We start from the raw sequence: 21,315 nt of genomic DNA, 5'->3' as shown, positions 1-21,315 counted from the left end.
TCTCTTCCAATGCTCCAGCTCCTTCTGGCCCTCTCTCCAAGGCTCAATTTGGCAAGGATGAAAGAACCGGAACATGATTAGTAGCCATTGAAACTGCTCATATTCATAGTGTTCTTCTCCCTGATCACTTTGAGGTAGTGATCTGTTGCTGCTCAGTATCTAGATCTGTGATGGGTTTTACATCTTGTAAATTAACTAATCTAATGTGATTCTCCGATAAGGAATCCAGCATTACAGAGAATTATGCAGCACAATGGTTGATACGAGGGAGAGAATAGTAGAAAGAGAGTGATACAGAGATACAGATGGAGTCTGTGATCAGATCTGAGGCAGGGAGAGAGGAGGTAGTGGAAGTGAGAGGGGCATTGTGGGTGTCGTAGTCCACAAAGCTCTCATGAGCTTCCTGATTGATGTGAAGGGTTTTGGGTAACCCTCCAACACACCCAGTAGGGAAACATTAGCATCAAAGTAAACAAAAAAAACTGTTTTAATGTGAATTAATTTGGTTGAGGTTTTTAATTGGCAGGCAGAATCATCCACAATGTTTAGCTCTAAAGCTAAGGCACGGTGGGCAGATACTGGCGGCAGCTCAGCCTTGACAAATTAAACAGTTCCTGACTTTTAATGATAAAAATAAACTCCAACAAGCTAATTAATAAGACCAAAGAGGAGAGGGCGGGCGGGCGCCTGGGCTGAACGCAGGAGGCAGGCCTTCATTCAGAAAACAAATTAGCAGGGAGGTAGAGAGCCTAGGCAGACTCCTGGCCTGTCTCGTTGGTTGGTGTGTTCTTCTCTCACCATGCAGTGGGGAATACTCTGGTTCATATTGTGTAATGTTGGGTCTCCCTCTCTGCTAGGTACAATATACTATAGCCGTATCCCCTCTCTTAGTAGGAATGCTGTGTATCAGAACAGTGTGTATTGTACCTCACCTGATCTCAGTTTAATGTATGAAATATGTTTATGTGTTCTCCTCTCCTCTCAACATCCAGTGGGGAGTACTCTGATTCATAAAAATACTGTATAATGTTGGGGCTGCCTCCATACTCTGTATCATAATTATACTGTATAATGCTGGGGCTGCCTCCATACTCTGTATTATAATAATACTGTATAATGCTGGGGCTGCCTCCATACCCTGTATTATAATAATACTGCATAATGCTGGGGCTGCCTCCATACCCTGTATTATATTAATACTGTATAATGTTGGGGCTGCCTCCATACCCTGTATTATATTAATACTGTATAATGTTGGGGCTGCCTCCATACTCTGTATTATAATAATACTGTATAATGTTGGGGCTGCCTCCATACTCTGTATTATATTAATACTGTATAATGTTGGGGCTGCCTCCATACCCTGTATTATATTAATACTGTATAATGTTGGGGCTGCCTCCATACTCTGTATTATAATAATACTGTATAATGTTGGGGCTGCCTCCATACTCTGTATTATAATAATACTGTATAATGCTGGGGTTGCCTCCATACTCTGTATTATAATAATACTGTATAATGTTGGGGCTGCCTCCATACTCTGTATTATAATAATACTGTATAATGTTGGGGCTGCCTCCATACTCTGTATTATAATAATACTGTATAGTACTGGGGCTGCCTCCATACTCTGTATTATAATAATACTGTATAATGTTGGGGCTGCCTCCATACTCTGTATTATCATAATACTGTATAATGTTTGGGGCTGCCTCCATACTCTGTATTATAATAATACTGTATAATGTTGGGGCTGCCTCCATACTCTGTATCATAATAATACTGTATAATGTTGGGGCTGCCTCCATACTCTGTATCATAATAATACTGTATAGTACTGGGGCTGCCTCCATACTCTGTATTATAATAATAGTGTATAATACTGGGGCTGCCTCCATACTCTGTATTATAATAATACTGTATAATGTTGGGGCTGCCTCCATACTCTGTATCCTAATAATACTGTATAATGTTGGGGCTGCCTCCATACTCTGTATCATAATAATACTGTATAGTACTGGGGCTGCCTCCATACTCTGTATTATAATAATACTGTATAATGCTGGGGCTGCCTCCATACTCTGTATTATAATAATACTGTATAATGCTGGGGCTGCCTCCATACTCTGTATCATAATAATACTGTATAATGTTGGGGCTGCCTCCATACTCTGTATCATAATAATACTGTATTTATGCATAGGATGCTTTCCAACATGTCAGTTCATAAAATGTCTGCCCTACTAGAGCTGTCCCGGTCAACTGTAAGTGCTGTTATTGTGAAGTGGAAATGTCTAGGAGCAACAATGGTTCAGCCGTGAAGTCGTAGGCCATGCAAGCTCACAGAACAGACCGTCTGTCCTCGGTTGCAACACTCACTACCGAGTTCCAAACTGCCCCTGGAAGCAACGTTAACACAATAACTTTTCATTGGGAGCTTCATGAAATGGGTTTCCATGGCAGAGCAGCCGCACACAAGCCTAAGATCACCATACACAATGCCAAACTTCGGCTGGAGTGGTGTAAAGCTCGCCACCATTGGAGCATTGGAAACGCGTTCTCTGGAGTGATGAATCACACTGACGAATCTGGGTTTGGCGGATGCCAGGAGAACACTACCTGCCCCAATGCATAGTGTGAAGTCCAACTGGAAAGTTTGGTGGAGGCGAAATAAAGGTCTGGGGCTGTTTTCAGTGAAGGGAAATCTTAATCATACAACAACATTTTATGCGATTCTGTGCTACCAAATTTGTGGCAACAGTTTAGAAAAGGCCCTTACCTGTTTCAGCATGACAATGCCCCTGTGCACAAAGCGTGGTCTACACAGACATGGTTTGTCGAGATCAATGTCGAAGAACTTGACTGGCCTGCACAGAGCCCTGACCTCAACCCCATCAAACACCTTTTGGGATGAATTGGAACACCGACTGCAAGCCAGGCCTAATCGCCCAACATCAGTGGACAACCTCACTAATGCTTTGGTTGCTAAATGGAAGCTAAAATATCAAGTTCTGGTTTTCTAAAAAGGCTATACATGGGGTATGGTTGCATAAGTGTATTTTGGAAAATGCAATTATCCACTATAGTGTGGAGGGATCACAAAAATATCTTATCACTTCTCTCTGTGTTTGTGTGTGCACGTGTGGAGGGATCACAAACACATGTCCATCTGATCGCTTCTCTCCCGGTACCAAATCATATTAGTGTAATACGCTGCAGGAATTGTATTGTGCTCCAAGCAGCCCATGAGACACTGAGAAGAGGGCACAGAGATGAATCAGCTCATATTTCACCCGTTTTCCTTTGCATGTGTCCCCTCGGAGGTAATATGAAATGGGCTATGAAATAGAATAAAATTCATTCTCATTTGATCAAATGTTAAATAGCTGTACACATGGGAGTACAATACATCATGTAGAATGAGGAGATTGGTAGATAAAATGCCACAGATGGTCGGATTGTCATTGTCTTTCTGAGTAGCTGGAATAAGAAAACATCTACAGTATTTAGTTGAGTCGCAGTGGTTTATCTGCTGTGATTGGTAGTGGTGGGGTGAAATAAGGGTCTTTACTGAATAGAGGTCTTAGCTACAATAGGAATCGATCGTCCCAAGTAAATCCTACTTCACTTACTGTAGTTCAAACCCAATGTGTCCTATCATAGCTGACACCCAATTCTTTCTGCAGACATATTGGAATCCCGTTCTATCACTCAAAGCCTTTTAACCCCCCATTCAAGTAGGATAAAGAGAGACGAGCCCGTGTGTGAGTAAACACAGGTTCCCGGAGTGAGAGAAGAGAGTGATGGAGACAGCCAGGGACGGAGGAGGATTCACTGAGATGGGGGGATGAAGGGAAGGTAGCATGGAGGACAGCTGCACTGATGATGTATGGCGTGGCTTAATCAATAAAGATCTAACATTAGAGCTTGGCTGGAAATGGGTTGTAGTGAAAGGCTGTTGTGTGCAGTGTGTGAAGGGATTGCTGGGGCAGGAGAAAGGTGAGCATCGGAGGCTCAAGCAAGGATATACATTCATATCAGTCACAGTGCAGAAGACGACTCATGTTATTTTCCCCAATAGCATACTAACTGTATACATCCGCATCCTAGAGAGAGAGAGCGGAAGAGAGAGAGAGAGAGAGAGAGGGAATCTTGAGGTGTTATAGCCAGAGCCTTGAGACTCTGATAAAACCTATTGTATGGGTATATGACGAATCTGTGTCTAAAGTGGTGTGTTGATATAACCATGTCTGTGTTCAGCTGGTGAATGTGTTGATAAACACAATGAATTATGTTCTCTGTCTCTTTACAGTGAATACATACTGTACATTCTCAGTTCTGTATAAAAATAGTATAAAGAAAAAAAACATGTTCTCAGCTTATGGGGAAGGGGAACAGGTTTTTCCTTCAGCAAAGAAATGTAAAACCCTCCTTTTCCTCTTCTTGAACTTTCCTTTATCAATACCCAGTGTGTATCTGGGTCAGGGTCGTGTTGCCCCTGCCTGGCTCTCCTTCAAAGATGGAAGCAGAGTGGAGCACACCTAACACAGTGAGACTAGGCTGCCATAGTGGTGTGCAATTTCCCTGCCTCCTGTCGCCCCGTTCAATTCCCCTCTCCTTATTTGTAGGCTGTGTGATTGCCATTGTTGCCGCACTCTTTGTCTGCCTGTTCCTGTGTCTCCAAGTCATCTCTGACTGCTCTTCAACTTCCCCACTCTGATTTAAACAGTCACTCATTAATCCTTTATCTATCACCTTTGTTCTTCTAAATAAATGCATTGTGGGTCTTGGGACACACCAGGCGTATCTCCGCTCACAGAATGTTTATTGGGAACAAGGTGACAAATGAAATCTCTCAGTCGCTCAATTAAAGAATTCAAATGCACGTCATTGTCAATGCACACTATCAGTGTGATTTGTAGGAGCTTTTTAAAGGCATTATCTTTTGAGAGAGGGTCCTCTTTTTTTCATTTTCTCTTTCCTATGTACTTTTGAACCGGCATACTTACTATCAAAAGAAGGCCCTTGAACATTTAAAAAGGAGTTATGCAAAGCAAGGAAGGACACAAAGTTAGTCAAATGGAAGTTGAAAATGAAGGTTGAATCTACCGTTTTACCTCTTTCTACCATTGTATTGTGCACAATGTCTAATATTAAAGAAGTCTCGAGGTATTGCTCGCCTGTGGTAGAGTATCTTATGAGAAGCTGTAGACCACACTATCTACCAAGAGAGTTCTCATCCATATTATTCGTAGCCGTCTATTTACCACCACAGACCGATGCTGGCACTAAGACCGCACTCAACCAACTCTATAAGGCCATAAGCAAACAAGAAAATGCTCATCCAGAAGCGGCGCTCCTAGTGGTCAGGGACTTTAATGCAGGCAAACTTAAATCAGTTTTACCAAATTTCTACCAGCATGTCACATGTGCAACCAGAGGAAAAATAAACTCTAGACCACCTTTACGCCACACACAGAGACGCATACACAGCTCTCCCCCGCCCTCCATTTGTCAAATCTGACCATAATTCTAAATCAAATCGAATTGTATTTGTCACATACACATGGTTAGCAGATGTTAATGCGAGTGTAGCGAAATGCTTGTGCTTCTAGTTCCGACAATGCAGTAATAACCAACAAGTAATCTAACCTAACAATTCCACAACTACTACCTTATACACACAAGTGTAAAGGGATAAAGAATATGTACATAAAGATATATGAATGAGTGATGGTACAGAACGGCATAGGCAAGATGCAGTAGATGGTATAGAGTACAGTATATACATATGAGATGAGTAATGTAGGGTATGTAAACATAAAGTGGCATAGTTTAAAGTGGCTAGTGATACATGTATTACATAAAGATGGCAAGATGCAGTAGATTATATAGAGTACAGTATATACATATACATATGAGATGAGTAATGTAGGGTATGTAAACATTATATTAAGTGGCATTGTTTAAAGTGGCTAGTGGTACATTTTTACATAATTTCCATCAATTCCCATTATTAAAGTGGCTGGAGTTGAGTCAGTATGTAACGTCCTGACCAGAGTTCTTATGTGTTTTGCTTGTTTAGTGTTGGTCAGGACGTGAGCTGGGTGGGAATTCTATGTTGTGTGTCTAGTTCGTCTGTTTCTGTGTTCAGCCTAATATGGTTCTCAATCAGAGACAGCTGTCAATCGTTGTCCCTGATTGAGAATCATATATAGGTGGCTTGTTTTGTGTTGGGGATTGTGGGTGGTTGTTTCCTGTCTTTGTGTTTTGTCTGCACCAGCTAGGACTGTGACGGTTAGTTTGTTTTGTCATTTTGTATAGTGTCTTGTTTTGTGTTAATTAAATCATGGAAAATTACCAAGCTGCACATTGGTCCTCAGATCCTTCTCGCCTCTCCTCGTCTGAGGAGGAGGACGACTTAGACTGCCGTTACACAGTATGTTGGCAGCGGCCACTAAATGTTAGTGGTGGCTGTTTAACAGTCTGATGGCCTTGAGATTCCTGCTTACAAGCAAAAACTAAAGCAGGAAGTACCAGTGACTTGCTCAATACGGAAGTGGTCAGATGACGCGGATGCTACACTACAGGACTGTTTTGCTAGCATCTTTTGGAAATGTTCCAGGATTCATGCAATGGCATTGAGGAGTATACCACCTCAGTCATCGGCTTCATCATTAAGCGCACCGACCATGTCATCCCCACAGTGACCATACGTACATATCCCAACCAGAAGCCATGGATTACAGGCAATATCCGCATTGAGCTAAAGGCTAGAGCTGCTGCTTTCTGCGACCGAAATCCGGATGTTTATAATAAATCCCGCTATGCCCTCAGACGAACCATCAAACAAGCAAAGCGTCAATACAGGATTAAGATTGAATCCTATTACACCTGCTCTGACACTCGTCGGATGTGGCAGGGCTTGAAAACTATTACGGACTACAAAGGGAAACCGAGACACAAGCTGCCCAGTGACGCGAGCCTACCAGACGAGCTAAAGGCCTTTTATGCTCGCTTCGTGGCAAGCAACACTGAAGCATGCACGAGAGCACCAGCTGTTCTGGATGACTGTGTGATTATGCTCTCGGTAGCCGATGTCAGCAAGACCTTTAAACACGTCAACATTCACAAAGCCGCGGGGCCAGACGGATTACCAAGAGGCAAGTGTCTTCACTGACATTTTCAACCTCTACCTGACCGAGTCTGTAATACCTACATGTTTCAAGCAGACCACCTTAGTCTCTGTGCCCAAGGAATCAAAGGGAATCTGCCTAAATGATTACCGCCCCGTAGCACTCACATCGGTAGCCATGAAAGGCTGGTCATGGCTCACATCAACAGCATCGTCCCGGATACCCTAGAACCACTCCAACTTGCATACCGCCCCAACAGATCCACAGATTACGCAATGTCAATCGCTCTCAACACTGCCTTTTCCCACCTGGACAAAAGAAACACCTATGTGATAATGCTGTTCATTGACTACAACTCAGCGTTCAACACCATAGTGCCCACGAAGCTCATCACTAAGCTAAGGACACTGGGACTTAACACCTCCCTCTGCAACTGGATCCTGGACCTCCTGACAGGCCGCACCCAGGTGGTAAGGGTAGGCAACAACATGTCTGCCACGCTGATCCTCAACACTGGGGCCCCTCAGGGGTATGTACTTAGTCCCCTCCTGTACTCCCTGTTCACCCACGACTGTGTGGCCGAGCACGACTCCAACACCATCATTACATTTGCTGACTACACAACAGTGGTAGGCCTGATCACCGACAATGATGAGAGCCTATAGGGAGGAGGTCAGAATACTGGCAGTGTGATGCCAGGACAACAACCTCTCCCTCAATGTGAGCAAGACAAAGGAGCTGATCGTGGACTACAGGAAAAGGCGGGCCGAACAGGCCCCCATTAACATCGACGGGGCTGTAGTGGATCGGGTCGAGAGTTTCAAGTTCGTTGGCGTCCACATCACCAACAAACTAACATGGTCCAAGCACACCAAAACAGTCGTGAAGAAGCCACAACAAAACCTTTTCCCCCTCAGGAGACTGAAAAGATTTGGCATGGGTCCCTAGATCCTCAGAAAGTTCTACAGCTGCACCAACGAGAGCATCCTGACCGGTTGCATCAGGGCCTGGTACGGCAACTGCTCGGCATCTGACCGTAAGGCACTACAGAGGGTAGTGCGTACGGCCCAGTACATCACTGGCGCCAAGCTTCCTGCCATCTAGGACCTATATAATAGGCGGTGTCAGAGACTCCAGTCAATTGTCAGAGACTCCCGTCACCCAAGTCATAGACTGTTTTCTCTGCTACCGCACGGCAAGTGGTACCGGAGCGCCAAGTCTAGGACCAAAAGGCTTCTTAACAGCTTCTACCCACAAGCCATAAGACTGCTGAACAATTCATCAAATGGCCACCGGACTATTTACATTGACACCCCTCCATTTGTATTTACACTGCTGCTACTCGCTGTTTATTATGTATGCATAGTCACTTCACCCCTAACTACATGTACAAATTACCTCAACTAACCTGTACCCCACACACTGACTCGATACCGGTACCCCCTGTATATTGCCTCGTTATTGTTATTGTGTTATTTTTACTATTTTTTTGCTTTCGTTTATTTGGTAAATATTTTCTTAACTCTTCTTGAACTGCGCTGTTGGTTAAGGGCTTGTAAGTAAGCATTTCACGCTAAGGTCTACACTTGTATTCGGCGCATTTGACAAATAAAGTTTGATTTTCTATGTATTGTATTAACTGCTGTATAAAGGTTGTGATGGGTCAGTAGTGCTGTGATGGGGATGGTCAGTGTGAGGTCTGTTGTCTCTCTGCTGCTCACTCAGGTCAGTGCTGTGATGGGGATGGTCAGTGTGAGGTCTGTTGTCTCTGGTGCTCACTCAGGTCAGTGCTGTGATGGGGATGGTCAGTGTGAGGTCTGTTGTCTCTCTGGTGCTCACTCAGGTCAGTGCTGTGATGGGGATGGTCAGTGTGAGGTCTGTTGTCTCTCTGGTGCTCACTCAGGTCAGTGCTGTGATGGGGATGGTCAGTGTGAGGTCTGTTGTCTCTGCTGCTCACTCAGGTCAGTGCTGTGCCATTAGACACAGGGAGGGAAACTAGTAGGAGACAAAGATCTTAGAGATCTTCTCTCTCTCTCTCTCTCTCTCTTTTTTTTTCTCTCTCTCTCTTTTTCTCTCTCTTCTTTCCCTCTCTCACACTTTCTCATATGCTCTCATAAATGCAAATGTCTTCCCTCAGGCCTAGTTTTGCATGGCTCACCATTAGATGAACCCTGGCCTTTTCTCGCTGTTGTCTTTTATCTAGCAGGGGACGTTTTTTTAGTAGTTTGTTACTTTTTATTACCGTCAGGGAAGACCTGTGGTTTAAATCGCCATGAATCCTTTATTATAGAAAGGAATAAATAGTTTGATAAATTGCACTTGAACTGATAGTAAAAGCTTCAAACTGTTTGTTCTGTTTGTTCTGTTTCCCAACGGTTGTCTTCTCGAGGGCAGGTTAGTCTGTCGCGTGTCACCTGGTGACTGTCACACCTCACACACCACCATTGTTTCACTCAGCGCTCAAAAACATTAAAGGCACAATCAGGGATTTCAATAGCCTGAGCCTCTGTCTTTGGTAAGCTGAAGGATGGGTCACGGTTAATGTAAATATTTTCAAATTCGTAGAGCTATGGATGCAAGGACTTGATCCATGAGATCAACGTCATCATTTGATTGATTGTTATGAATGATATTCCCCGTCGTAGTACAAGTGTCTGTTTTACCCTATCATAACCCACAATCCAAGGTTGTATTACTCTATCCATTGTTTATCAATCCATCTCATTGTATCACTACAACCATTTGTAAATCAACAGTTGTTACAACAGCTGTTCCAAGTTGTTCTAAGTTCTTTGCACTAGGTTTTTGTAATTTTAGTCGGTAAACAAATATTTTTGTTGTTTAAAAATATGTTTAATTAATGACCGTTGAACCACATTAAATCTTATAGATGGTGTATTTAAAGAACAAAATAATCAATCATCAATAATAATCAACCTTATCTCTGGTTCTATCTGACATTGTCACAATTCTGAACTTATTTCCTTTGTTAAGTATTGTTTAGTTGGTCAGGACGTGAGCTGGGTGGGCATTCTATGTTATGTGTTTCTATGTTGGGTTCATTGTATTAGCCTGATATGGTTCTCAATCAGGGGCAGGTGTTTTACGTTTCCTCTGATTGAGAACCATATTAAGGTAGGCTGTTCTCACTGTTTGTTTGTGGGTGATTGTTGCTGTGTCTGTGTTTGTTCGCCACACGGTACTGTTTCGTTTCGTTCGTTCGTTCGTTCCTGTTCGTGCGTTCATGTTTTATGTTCTCAAGTTCAGGTCTGTTCACGTCATTTTGTATTTTGTCAGTGTTCTGTTTAGTTGGATAATTCATTAAAATTCAACATCATGAACATTCACCACGCTGCGCCTTGGTCCTCCTCTCTTCCACCTAAAGACGAGCGTTGCAGACATGTTTCTTTGTTTGAAGCAATATTTGCCCTTTTTCCACTAATACAATTTAAAGATTGAATCTACCAAAGCAATTATTTTGAGCAATTATCTACTCTTACATAATGAGTAAAGCTTTTTGGGAGAAGTAGCCGGGTTATTGCTAGGAGCGATGTGTTATTGTTGGGTTTGTTCTTCTTTGGCTTTGAAATAATGTTCTTGTCACGATCGTCTTCTGGATAGACTGAGGACCAAGGCGCAGCGCGTGGAAAGTACATCTTCTTTATTTAAAGGAAGAAGGCGAAAAACGAAACGAACACTATACAAAACAACAAAACAGACGACCGTGAAGCTATACAAACATAAGTGCTGACACTAAACACTTAGACATAGACAATTCCCCACAAACAGCTAAAGCCTATGGTTGCCTTAAATATGGCTCCCAATCAGAGACAACAATAACCAGCTGTCTCTAATTGAGACCCAATTCAGGCAACCATAGACCTTCCTAGAACCCACACTCAACCATAGACACAGCTAGACACATTCACTCAACACAAACCCATACACTACACCCAACACCCCCTTTACCATATAACCACCCAAAACCGACAAAACACAAACATTCCCCATGTCACACCCTGACCTAACTAAAATAATAAAGAAAACAAAGAATACTAAGCCAGGGCGTGACAGTTCTTCGTGAGTTTTTAATGTGTTTTTCTTGTTTCCCTCCTTTAGATAACAAATCACACTATAATCTATCCCACGGCTATATTTCCACTTTACTTCTTCTCTTCTGTGGCCCCCTCAAGTCTAAAAGCTGCCTCTTAGAAGCACATCAGGAGCAGAGTGACTTCTCAAATGATTTGTTCGTTGCTGTGGAAAGTTGCCATGGCTTCTTTCAGAGTTGGAGGGACTATAAAGAGACTCATAAATAGAGATATGGATGGTTGGATGGCTGAAAGGGTGATCACCTTTAGTGTGTAGAGAAAGGAAATAACAATAGTGGGAAGAGGCAGGATGATGTAATGAATAAGAGATGGGTCATTAACAGCAGACTGAAGGTAGGAGGAGGAGGGGGATGGGAGAGGGAAGATAGGAGGAAGAGGGGGGTGGGAGAGGGAAGGTAGGAGGAAGAGGGGGAGGGGAGAGGGAAGGTAGGAGGAGGGAGATGGGAGAGGGAAGGTAGGAGGAGGTGGGGGATGGGAGAGGGAAGGTATGAGGGGGATGGGAGAGGGAATGTAGGAGGGAGAGGGGGATGGGAGAGGGGAGGTAGGAGGAAGTGGGGGATGGGAGAGGGGAGGTAGGAGGAAGTGTGGGATAGGAGAGGGGAGGTAGGAGGAAGTGAGGGATGGGAGAGGGGAGGTAGGAGGAAGTGGGGGATGGGAGAGGGGAGGTAGGAGGAAGTGGGGGATGGGAGAGGGGAGGTAGGAGGAAGTGGGGGATGGGAGAGGGGAGGTAGGAGGAAGTGGGGGATGGGAGAGGGGAGGTAGAAGGAAGTGGGGGATGGGAGAGGGGAGGTAGGAGGAAGAGGGGAATGGGAGAGGGAAGGTAGGAGGAAGAGGGGAATGGGAAGGTAGGAGGTATGAGGGGGATGGGAGAAGGGAGGTAGGAGGAAGAGCCTGATAGGGTTTAGTTGTAAGTAAAACAGATTCATGTGTGGAAAACAGGGACAGGTGCCAGAAAGCAGAGCACTCACCATTTTTACCTTGTTTATCTCAATTTAATTTAGAGGCTGATGCTGTATAGAAAGTTCCAGATTGTGCTTCTTAGTACTGACTGTGTAGAGGACTGTTCCATTACAAAGTGGAACATTTTCTAGAGCTAATGCTTTGATCTTATCAGTGCAAATGTAGGAATTAGTACGGACCCAGTTCAAGCCGTATTTTTTAACTGTTATTGACTCTGTTACCTATTTACAGATATTGTGGTATAGCAGGCAATTATGTGCACTTTAAAGCCAGATGTTAATGAAGGGTAGAGCCTACAGTAAATATGTTATGGGACATGGGTGTTTAATGGTAATGGTTGTTTGCAGATAGGAGTAATCAATCTCTTTAGCCGCCCTACTGCCACTTTAATGGGAAGTGCATTGTGTAAAGTTTTCTCACTGCATTCGGTTGCAAATACGTTTCTTACCCAATGGTGCATTTTACTCTCCTTGGTGTTTTTTTTCACATTTTATCCAACATGTTCATGTATACAAAGAGTTGGCTGACAGATCTACAGTGTGTGTGTGCAAACGCGCGTGTCTGAGAGAAATATCAACAGAGAGAAAGATGTTCCATCACCATAGCAACAAAGAGCAACGTTTCCTATGTGCTAAGAGTGTATGGTTGCTAACGGGGTGTGTGTGTGTGCGTGCGTGCGTGCGTGCGTGCGTGCGTGCGTGCGTGCGTGCGTGCCTGACTGACTGACTGACTGACTGACTGACTGACTGAGGGACCACTATGTGGGGTCCTGGTTTTCATCTACAGTATTAAAACCCTGTGAAGACTCCCACCAGTAAGGAGATTAGATTGTGACCTTTCAGTTTCATCTGTGTACATGTGGCAGAGCACCTGTGTGTGCTGGGCTTCTGTTTTCATCCTGTGTCTGGGTCATCCAGCGCTGCCTTCCTCTACGCCACTTTCTGTACGATGGAAGAACAGAAGAAGTGGCCAATCTCTCATGAGGGGGTCTACCAGGAAATTAGATTTCTTGATGACAGTGTGTATGTGTGCGTGCATGCCAGACTGCGTGCGTGCGCAAATTCGTGTGTGTGTGTGTGTTCATATGCATGCTTCCATGGAGTGCACTCACTACTCTTGTGTTTGTTTTGCATGTTATCCCATGTGACTGAGTTCCTTCCTGTGTGCATGTGTGAACTGTATGTGTCCATATACCGATATAGGATCTTAATGGCATATGGAGGTGTGCATTTCAGGTGTTGGCTGTGTGTGTACTATGTGGTCTGTCTGGCAGTAGGGACTGAGGGGGGTGAGGGAGGAGAGAGCAGTAATTATGGACTCTTCATATTCAGCAGAACAGAGGGAAGTCATTTGTTGCTCTATATTTAATCAGCAGAGATAATGAGGCTGACTGCAGCTGCCACGTCAGGCTGACTGACTGGGGAAGACACACAGCGACATCATTTCCTCCCGTTTTTAATATAACCTAACCACACTGTTATTTATTCCCCAACTTATTTCTGCTATTCCTATAACCATTATCACCTCTCTCTGTGTGTCTCTCTCTCCACCTCTATTCTCTCACTCCACTCTCCTCTTTTCCATTCTCGCTCTCTGTTGTCTCATTTCTTTCCTTTTATTTTCCCATTTCTATCTACCTCTCCCTCAATCTCCACTACTCCCCCTCCCTTTACTTTGGTATTCACCTGTTACCCATCTTCCTCTTCACTGGTCATTCTCCATCCATCTCTCCCTCTCTCTATCCCTCCCTCTCTCCATCCCTCCCTCTCTCAGGGTGCAGGTAGAATTCTATGTGAATGAAAACACTTTCAAGGAGCGCCTCAAGCTGTTCTTCATCAAAAACCAAAGATCCAGTGAGTTGTTAATGTTCAGACAGGGAGTTCCTACTTATTGTCCTATAGACTGGCTGTCATTACATATTCCTTTCTGTTTAGGTGTTCCTTCACATGATTGGTTGCTTCGTTAAGTGCTCTGTCGGTGGTGTTCCCTAAGTGGTTTTGACTGTGTGTGACGTGTTGTCCTCTTGCTCTAGGTATATTCCTGTATGTCTATATGCTCTGTATGTCCTATCAATGTCCACTGTGTCCCATTAATGTTCTCAATAACCTAATGGCTGTGTTTACACTGGCAGCCCAATTCTGATCTTTTACCCAATTATTGGCAAAAGATCTGATCGGATTGTTCAAAAGACCAATTAGTGGCAAAAGATCAGAATTGGGCTGCCTGTGTAAACACAGCCATTGATTGATGATAATGTATTATGTTTAATTGATTAATTCATTGACTTTATTGATTTAGTCCTTTACTTGCTGTGGTTGGTTTATGTGCTGCAGGTCTGAGGGTGAGGCTGTTCAACTTCTCTCTGAAAGTATTGAGCTGTCTCCTCTACATGGTCAGAGTCCTACTGGACGACCCACAGGAGGAGAGACAGGACTGGTGAGGAAGGGGGGGGGGTAAATAAGAGTGGCTTTAGTATTGGAGAGGGAGTGAGGAGTATTGGTGGAGAGGGAGTGGGGAGTATTGGTGGAGAGGGAGTGAGGAGTATTGGTGAAGAGGAAGTGGGGAGTATTGGGGGAGAGGGAGTGAGGAGTATCAGTGGAGAGGGAGTGAGGAGCAATTGGTGGAGAGGGAGTGAGGAGTATTGGTGGAGAGTGAGTGAAGAGTATCAGTGGAGACGGAGTGAGGAGTATTGGTGGAGAGTGAGTGAAGAGTATCAGTGGAGAGGGAGTGAGGAGTATCAGTAGAGAGGAAGTGAGGAGTATCAGTGAAGAGGGGGTGAGGAGTATTGTTGGAGAGGGAGTTGGGAGTATTGGTGGAGAGGGAGTTAGGAGTATTGGTGGAGAGGGAGTTAGGAGTATTGGTGGAGAGGAAGTGAGGAGTATTGGTGGAGAGGAAGTGAGGAGTATTGGTGGAGAGGATGTGAGGAGTATTGGTGGAGAGTGGTCAGTCAGTACTTACCATGGAGCAAGAGGGATATGTAAAGATGAGATGTAAAGGTTTAAGGTAGTTTCGCTTGGCCAGGGGCTGGGAGATTGAGACCAGATGTAGGGAAGGACAGTGGAAAGGGAAAGAGTAGGGGCTAGAGAAATGGGTAATGTTGAGAACACCGGTGTTACAATTCTGGAGGAAACAGAGAGAGAGAAATTTGAGGTCATATAGGATGGGGTTGAGGAACACAGGTGTTGTTTCCCCCTGTAGTCTGGACTGTTCCAAACATGACACGTTTCAGTCCTCTTGTTGTGCATGTTTCCCCCTGTAGTCTGGACTGTTCCAAACATGACACGTTTCAGTCCTCTTGTTGTGCATGTTTCCCCCTGTAGTCTGGACTGTTCCAAACATGACACGTTTCAGTCCTCTTGTTGTGCATGTTTCCCCCTGTAGTCTGGACTGTTCCAAACAGAATGCATCGGTCCACCCCAGCAGGACCCAGTTTGACTGGTAAGTTTACATGTTTATGTCCTATTCATCTTTAATGAGCAGCCAAGACTGGTCTGGGAGTCTAATACAGAGGGTCACAGAGATGTTCATCCTGTGTCCACTACCGAGCACTGTAATGAGACCATGTACAACAGACAGTTAATGACACTGTGAGTAATAGAGAGGTTGGAGATGTAGACATGGTACATTATGCAAGTTGACGTTTATTGTCATGACTCTTGCCCTGGAGGCAGAACTGAGCTATTTCCGCTAGATGGGTCAACTGCACAGAAAAAATTGGCTATATCCTAAAAATGTATGAAAACAAAAATGTGCTTTTTGTCTTAATTTAAAGTTATGGTTAGGCATTAGGGTTAGCAGTGTGGTTAAGTTTAGGGTTAGGTTTTGATGACTTTGTGGCTGTGCCAGCTAGTGACCATTCTGCCTCCAGGGCAAGATTCATGACAATAAATGCCAACCTGCAAACATTACATTATTGCAGTAGCACATTCGTTTGTCACAATGTTACCTGTATTGATTTCATGCCAACATAATATGTACTGTATGTAGTGTCCATATAACCTAATTAGCAGCTGCTGTCTGTAAACGAGTCAAAGACTGATACAGGAAATGTCTTGGGGCTGCTGTGAGTGTGTGCACTAGAGAGCCTGAAGGGGAAGTAAACAGAAACTATTTGAATTAGGAGTCTTGGGACTGATGATTTGCACTTAAAAGTGAACTTAGTTTGCACTCATCCAAAATGTACTTACTAGGAGTGGAATGTCCAGCGGTGTGGACTGAGATTCAAAGGCACGGGTGAGTGAGTGAGCGAGTGAGTAAGTGACCAACAAACCGACCGTCCAACTGACTGAGTATGTCCCAGATGTGACTGGGTCCTTGGGCTCTGCCTCCAGTCCTGCTCAGGGACATTTATTTAATTGGCGGCTGGTGACACTGTGTAAACTCTGGCTATACATGGATAAGGAGTATGACAGAGTGTGCTTAATAACGACTCTGGCTGGCCGTTGCTCCAGACAGCACACTAAGAGGACACACACACACACTCCAGACAGCACACTAAGAGGACACACACACACACTCCAGACAGCACACTAAGAGGACACACACACACACTCCAGACAGCACACTAAGAGGACACACACACTCCAGACAGCACACTAAGAGGACACACACACACTCCAGACAGCACACTAAGAGGACACACACACACACTCCAGACAGCACACTAAGAGGACACACACACACACTCCAGACAGCACACTAAGAGGACACACACACACTCCAGACAGCACACTAAGAGGACACACACACACTCCAGGCAGCAGACTAAGAGGACACACACACACTCCAGGCAGCAGACTCAGAAGGCAGCACTCAGGCAGCCATGATAAGCCCCGAGAGGCCTCTGGATAGAGCCTCTTTCTCACAAAAAAGCTGTAAATCTGCATTTGTGTTATCTGCGAAAATTGATTGTGATGCATTTTCACAGAGGAAGTCTGGCAGCTGTAGTTCACAACCACTCGCTTGTGAACAACATAATTACAAGAGGCGTTATGTCGTTGGATTGATCATATTTGAAAGGGAGTTATTTTAATATTTGCCCCAGTTACATCTCCATTTTCTTTTCTTCTCCCTCTTCCTTTCCTTTTTCCTCTCCCTTCTTTCCTCTCCTCCCTCTGTGTCATGTATGATGTGCTCTCTTTGTTCTGTGTCTGCAGGTCTCTTATCATCTGGGTGAATAGGCCTCTGCCTCTGTGGGCTCTACAGGTCAGACACAATGTTGAACTGTCATATTAACAAGGCTGTCTGCACGCACACACACACACACACGCGCACGCACGCACGCAGACAGGCACGCACGCACACACACACACACACACACGCACGCACGCACGCACGCACGCACACACACACACACACACACAAACATGCGAGCACACACACACACACGCACACACGCACGCATGCACACACACACACACACAGACATGCGAGCACACACACACAGACACACACACACACACACACTCTCTCTGGTTTATTGCTTCACTTTAACTTCTTATTGATGGAGTTCAATCATCAAAATGATGATTCCACCCACTCTCTGTCTCTCTCACTCTCTATTGCTGTTACTACTCCAATCTTTCTCTCTCTCTTTCTCTCTCTCTCTCCTTTCATCTCTCGCCAGGTGCTTGTAGCTTTCATCAGCTTTTTCGAGACCATGTTGCTTGTGTACCTCAGCTACAAGGTGAGTGACTGTAAATCTGTTCCCTGTAAATGTACAGAATTATACTGGCACCAGAGTTGCCAACTTAATACTGTAATTTTGTCAATGCTGTAAATATACAGTGAAATTCTCACTGAAATCTAAATGTAAGAAAAACTATTAATTTGTACGTAAAATAAATATATTTAAATTGGTAACAATATTAACAACAAATTACACAAAATAATTGACTATAGAAGTAACAACAGTTAACACATATGTAACCAAATAAGAGCAACACTACAACACAAATTTTTAAACAATATTGTTTGCCTGTGTGTGGGGGGTATGGGGAGACAGAGACTAAGAGAGAGAGGAAGTTCAAATTGGGATTGGGTACAATCCTTGACCTATGATCAGGGGCGACTCTATTTGGGGTAAGGGTGTTCAGAGGAGGTGAAACACACAACGGGACAGTTTGGACAGTAGAGCATCCAGGAGAGAGAAGTCAGCGCAGAATCAGGTGTTCATCATGGGGCTCCATAACAATCCTCCTCAGTTCTGATTGGTCAGCTCTTCTCACCCTTAGGACAAGCATAGAACAATACATCATAGAATGAGAGACAGAGAGCACCAGGGATGTTACCCTGAGGGTAACAAGATAGGTGACAAGGGACATATCAAGCTGGTGTTGTGTGTGTGTGTACTTACCTCACTAGAGGTCATTCAAATTGAGAGCCCAGTGAACCCAATCACACAGGGTTGGGACATCTGAGAACACTGTGTCCCTGTGTTGTTGCCGTTCATGCTCTCCCCATTGAGTAGACTGTATCAAGGTGACATCTAGATGGCTACCAATATTAGTTATTTATTGTGTAGGCTGCTATCCCACTTGAAATATAATCCTGCGACAGAATAAATTGGCCACTTTACTAGCTACCGCCGGCAACACTGTGTTACAGCTGCTCAGTGGCAAACACCTCGATACAATACAGGTGCAGTGCTCATTCGAATCCGCTTTGGTGGCTGGCGACTGGTGTAACGGCCCACGACGTGGTTTATGTGCAAAATTCAGCCTGTCAATCAGGAATAATAAACGTTGCGCAGGTAATAATATGGGTAATATCTTTTGAACTGCTAGAAACAAACCATTATCTCTGTAGTAACGGTGAAAACATAACAGTCACTAATCTGTGCTCCGTTAATTCTCTATGGCACTCAGAGGCTGCAGTGTACCTAAAAGCCTATAATCACAACAATTATTATCTGGGTTGTGTCAACTTGAGCTAGCTAACTAGCTGGCTAGATAGATAGATAGCAAACGTTAGCTAGGTTAGCTAAGAAAAATTGCAGTAATTCAACTTCGGCTATCAATAAAAATACTTATTAACAAGTCAAGGTACCTACCTAGAACCTGCTGAAAATATTCTTCCACTTCACAGCCGCTTCAAGAAGATATTTACTAAAATAGTCATGTGTCTCACCCGACAGGTTGGCGCCTGAAACTGATCATTTGAATCTACAGTAGGCATAAGCTATTAGTGTAAAAAAATACAATATGTTAGAGTAATTTTTACAGGAAGCTTCCAATTACAGTCAATAACAGCATTTTTGACCTGTTCACTGGACGTGCTACCTTGTCCCGGACCTGCTGTTTTCGACTCTCTCTCTCTACCGCACCTGCTGTCTCTAACTCTGAATGATCGGCTATGAAAAGGCAACTGACATTCACTCCTGAGGTGCTGATCTGTTGCACCCTCTACAACCACTGTGATTATTGTTATTTGACCCTGCTGGTCATCTATGAACGTTTGAACATCTTGGCCATGTACTGTTATAATCTCCACCCGGCACAGCCAGAAGAGGACTGGCCACCCCTCATAGCTTCTACATCTGCATTGCTTGCTGTTTGGGGTTTTAGACTAGGTTTCTGTATAGCACTTTGTGACATCGGCTGATGTAAAAAGGGCTTTTTAAATAAACTTGATTGATTGATAGATTATTTTTCAGCATTTTACCATAATATAGTGCTATCTACAGCATTAATGCTGTAAAACACATGTACTGTATTTTACTGGGAGTTCTACAGTGTTTTAGTGTTGAGATTACAGAAACGGAGTCCCTTCACAGACACTGCTGGAGATGGATAGCTATTTTGGTGCCCCACAAAACAACAAGCCTCAGTCTGTGTATGTCTATGTAGCAACATGTGACATGTCCTGGGGGAATGTACTTTATATCTCATCATTTGATCCTTTGAGATATCCTTTGATATACAGTCTAGATGAAGCATATATCTGAGCAGGGCCGTCTCCAGGCATAAGTGACGTAAGCGGTTGCTTAGGGCCCCCGGTACCCACATTTGTTTTGGGGGGGTGGGACTCAGTCGGGGTCTCAACTTACTGTTGAGAGTTAGAATAGTAGAATAACCAAGGTTCAATATTAAAATGTGGTTGTGTATCAGCAGTTTTTCTATTGTTATGTCAGTCACTGACTGTCACTCAATTCACCAGGTCAGCTAACGATTGTTAGATTGGTAAGTTAGTCTAGCCAGCTATGTAACGGCGGTCCTCCTCCTCTTCAACCGAAAAGGAGGAGTAGTGAGGGAACCAAAATGCAGCGGAGTTTGAAGACATGATTTATTAAAGAACAACACGAAAACACGAACTTGACTAAACTAACAAAATAACAAACGGTGTAGACAGATCTGGACGACGGACTCACATAACACACGAGAACGCACGAACAGGGGAAAAAGCCTACACATAAATGATGATGAACAAACAAACCGAAACAGTCCCGTATGGTGCGACAAACACTGACACAGGAGACAACCACCCACCACGAACACTGTGAGACAACCTACCTAAATATGACTCTTAATTAAAGGAACGCCAAACACCTGCCTCTAATTAAGAGCCATACCAGGCAACCCATAAACCAACATAGAAACAGAAAACATAGAATGCCCACCCAAACTCACATCCTGACCAACTAACACATACAACAAACTAACAGAAATAGGTCAGGAACGTGACAAGCTATCTAAACTTGTAGTAGGCATAATCATGGCCGAATACCGACCAAGCACGCAGGGCATGTGCCCAGTGGCCCTGACCTCCAAGAGGCCCCCATTGATTTTGTTGGTCACTTTCACTCAGATATCATTGACATGTATAGGATTGCATGAAATGTGTTATAAAAATTGTTAAACTTCTCTCCGCGCCATGGCAAAATATGTAGAATTACAGAAAGCTTGCTTTAAAACTGCACAATTTTATCTACTCACCCTGTCAAAATGTGTTTAATTGTAGGAAATTAACTTTAAAACTTAAATTCAAGAGGGGGGGCTGTCAAGAGGGGGGCCACTAAAATGCCCACGAGGTGGTGGGGGGGGGGGGGCAACCAAATCGCGCTTCAGACCCCCAAAAGGCTCGGGCCGACCCTGTATTTGAGGAGC

General features: G+C 44.0%; 1 protein-coding gene across 2 annotated transcripts in view; it reads left to right on the top strand.

Annotated features, from left to right (window-relative positions):
• LOC129827960 (potassium channel subfamily T member 2-like) overlaps nt 1-21,315 on the top strand; it is an 85,113-nt gene that overhangs the window by 10,928 nt on the left and 52,870 nt on the right. For both annotated transcript variants that reach the window (XM_055889286.1, XM_055889278.1), the window contains 5 exons: nt 13,985-14,064; nt 14,545-14,647; nt 15,593-15,649; nt 17,368-17,416; nt 17,838-17,897. In XM_055889286.1, the coding sequence (XP_055745261.1) occupies nt 13,985-14,064; nt 14,545-14,647; nt 15,593-15,649; nt 17,368-17,416; nt 17,838-17,897 (349 nt within the window). The remainder of the gene's footprint in view (nt 1-13,984; nt 14,065-14,544; nt 14,648-15,592; nt 15,650-17,367; nt 17,417-17,837; nt 17,898-21,315) is intronic.

This window comes from Salvelinus fontinalis, chromosome 2 (genome assembly GCF_029448725.1).
Source record: "Salvelinus fontinalis isolate EN_2023a chromosome 2, ASM2944872v1, whole genome shotgun sequence".
Lineage (NCBI taxonomy): Eukaryota > Metazoa > Chordata > Actinopteri > Salmoniformes > Salmonidae > Salvelinus > Salvelinus fontinalis.
Note: the sequence above shows the minus strand (reverse complement) of the source record. Positions and strands in the feature narration are given on the sequence as shown.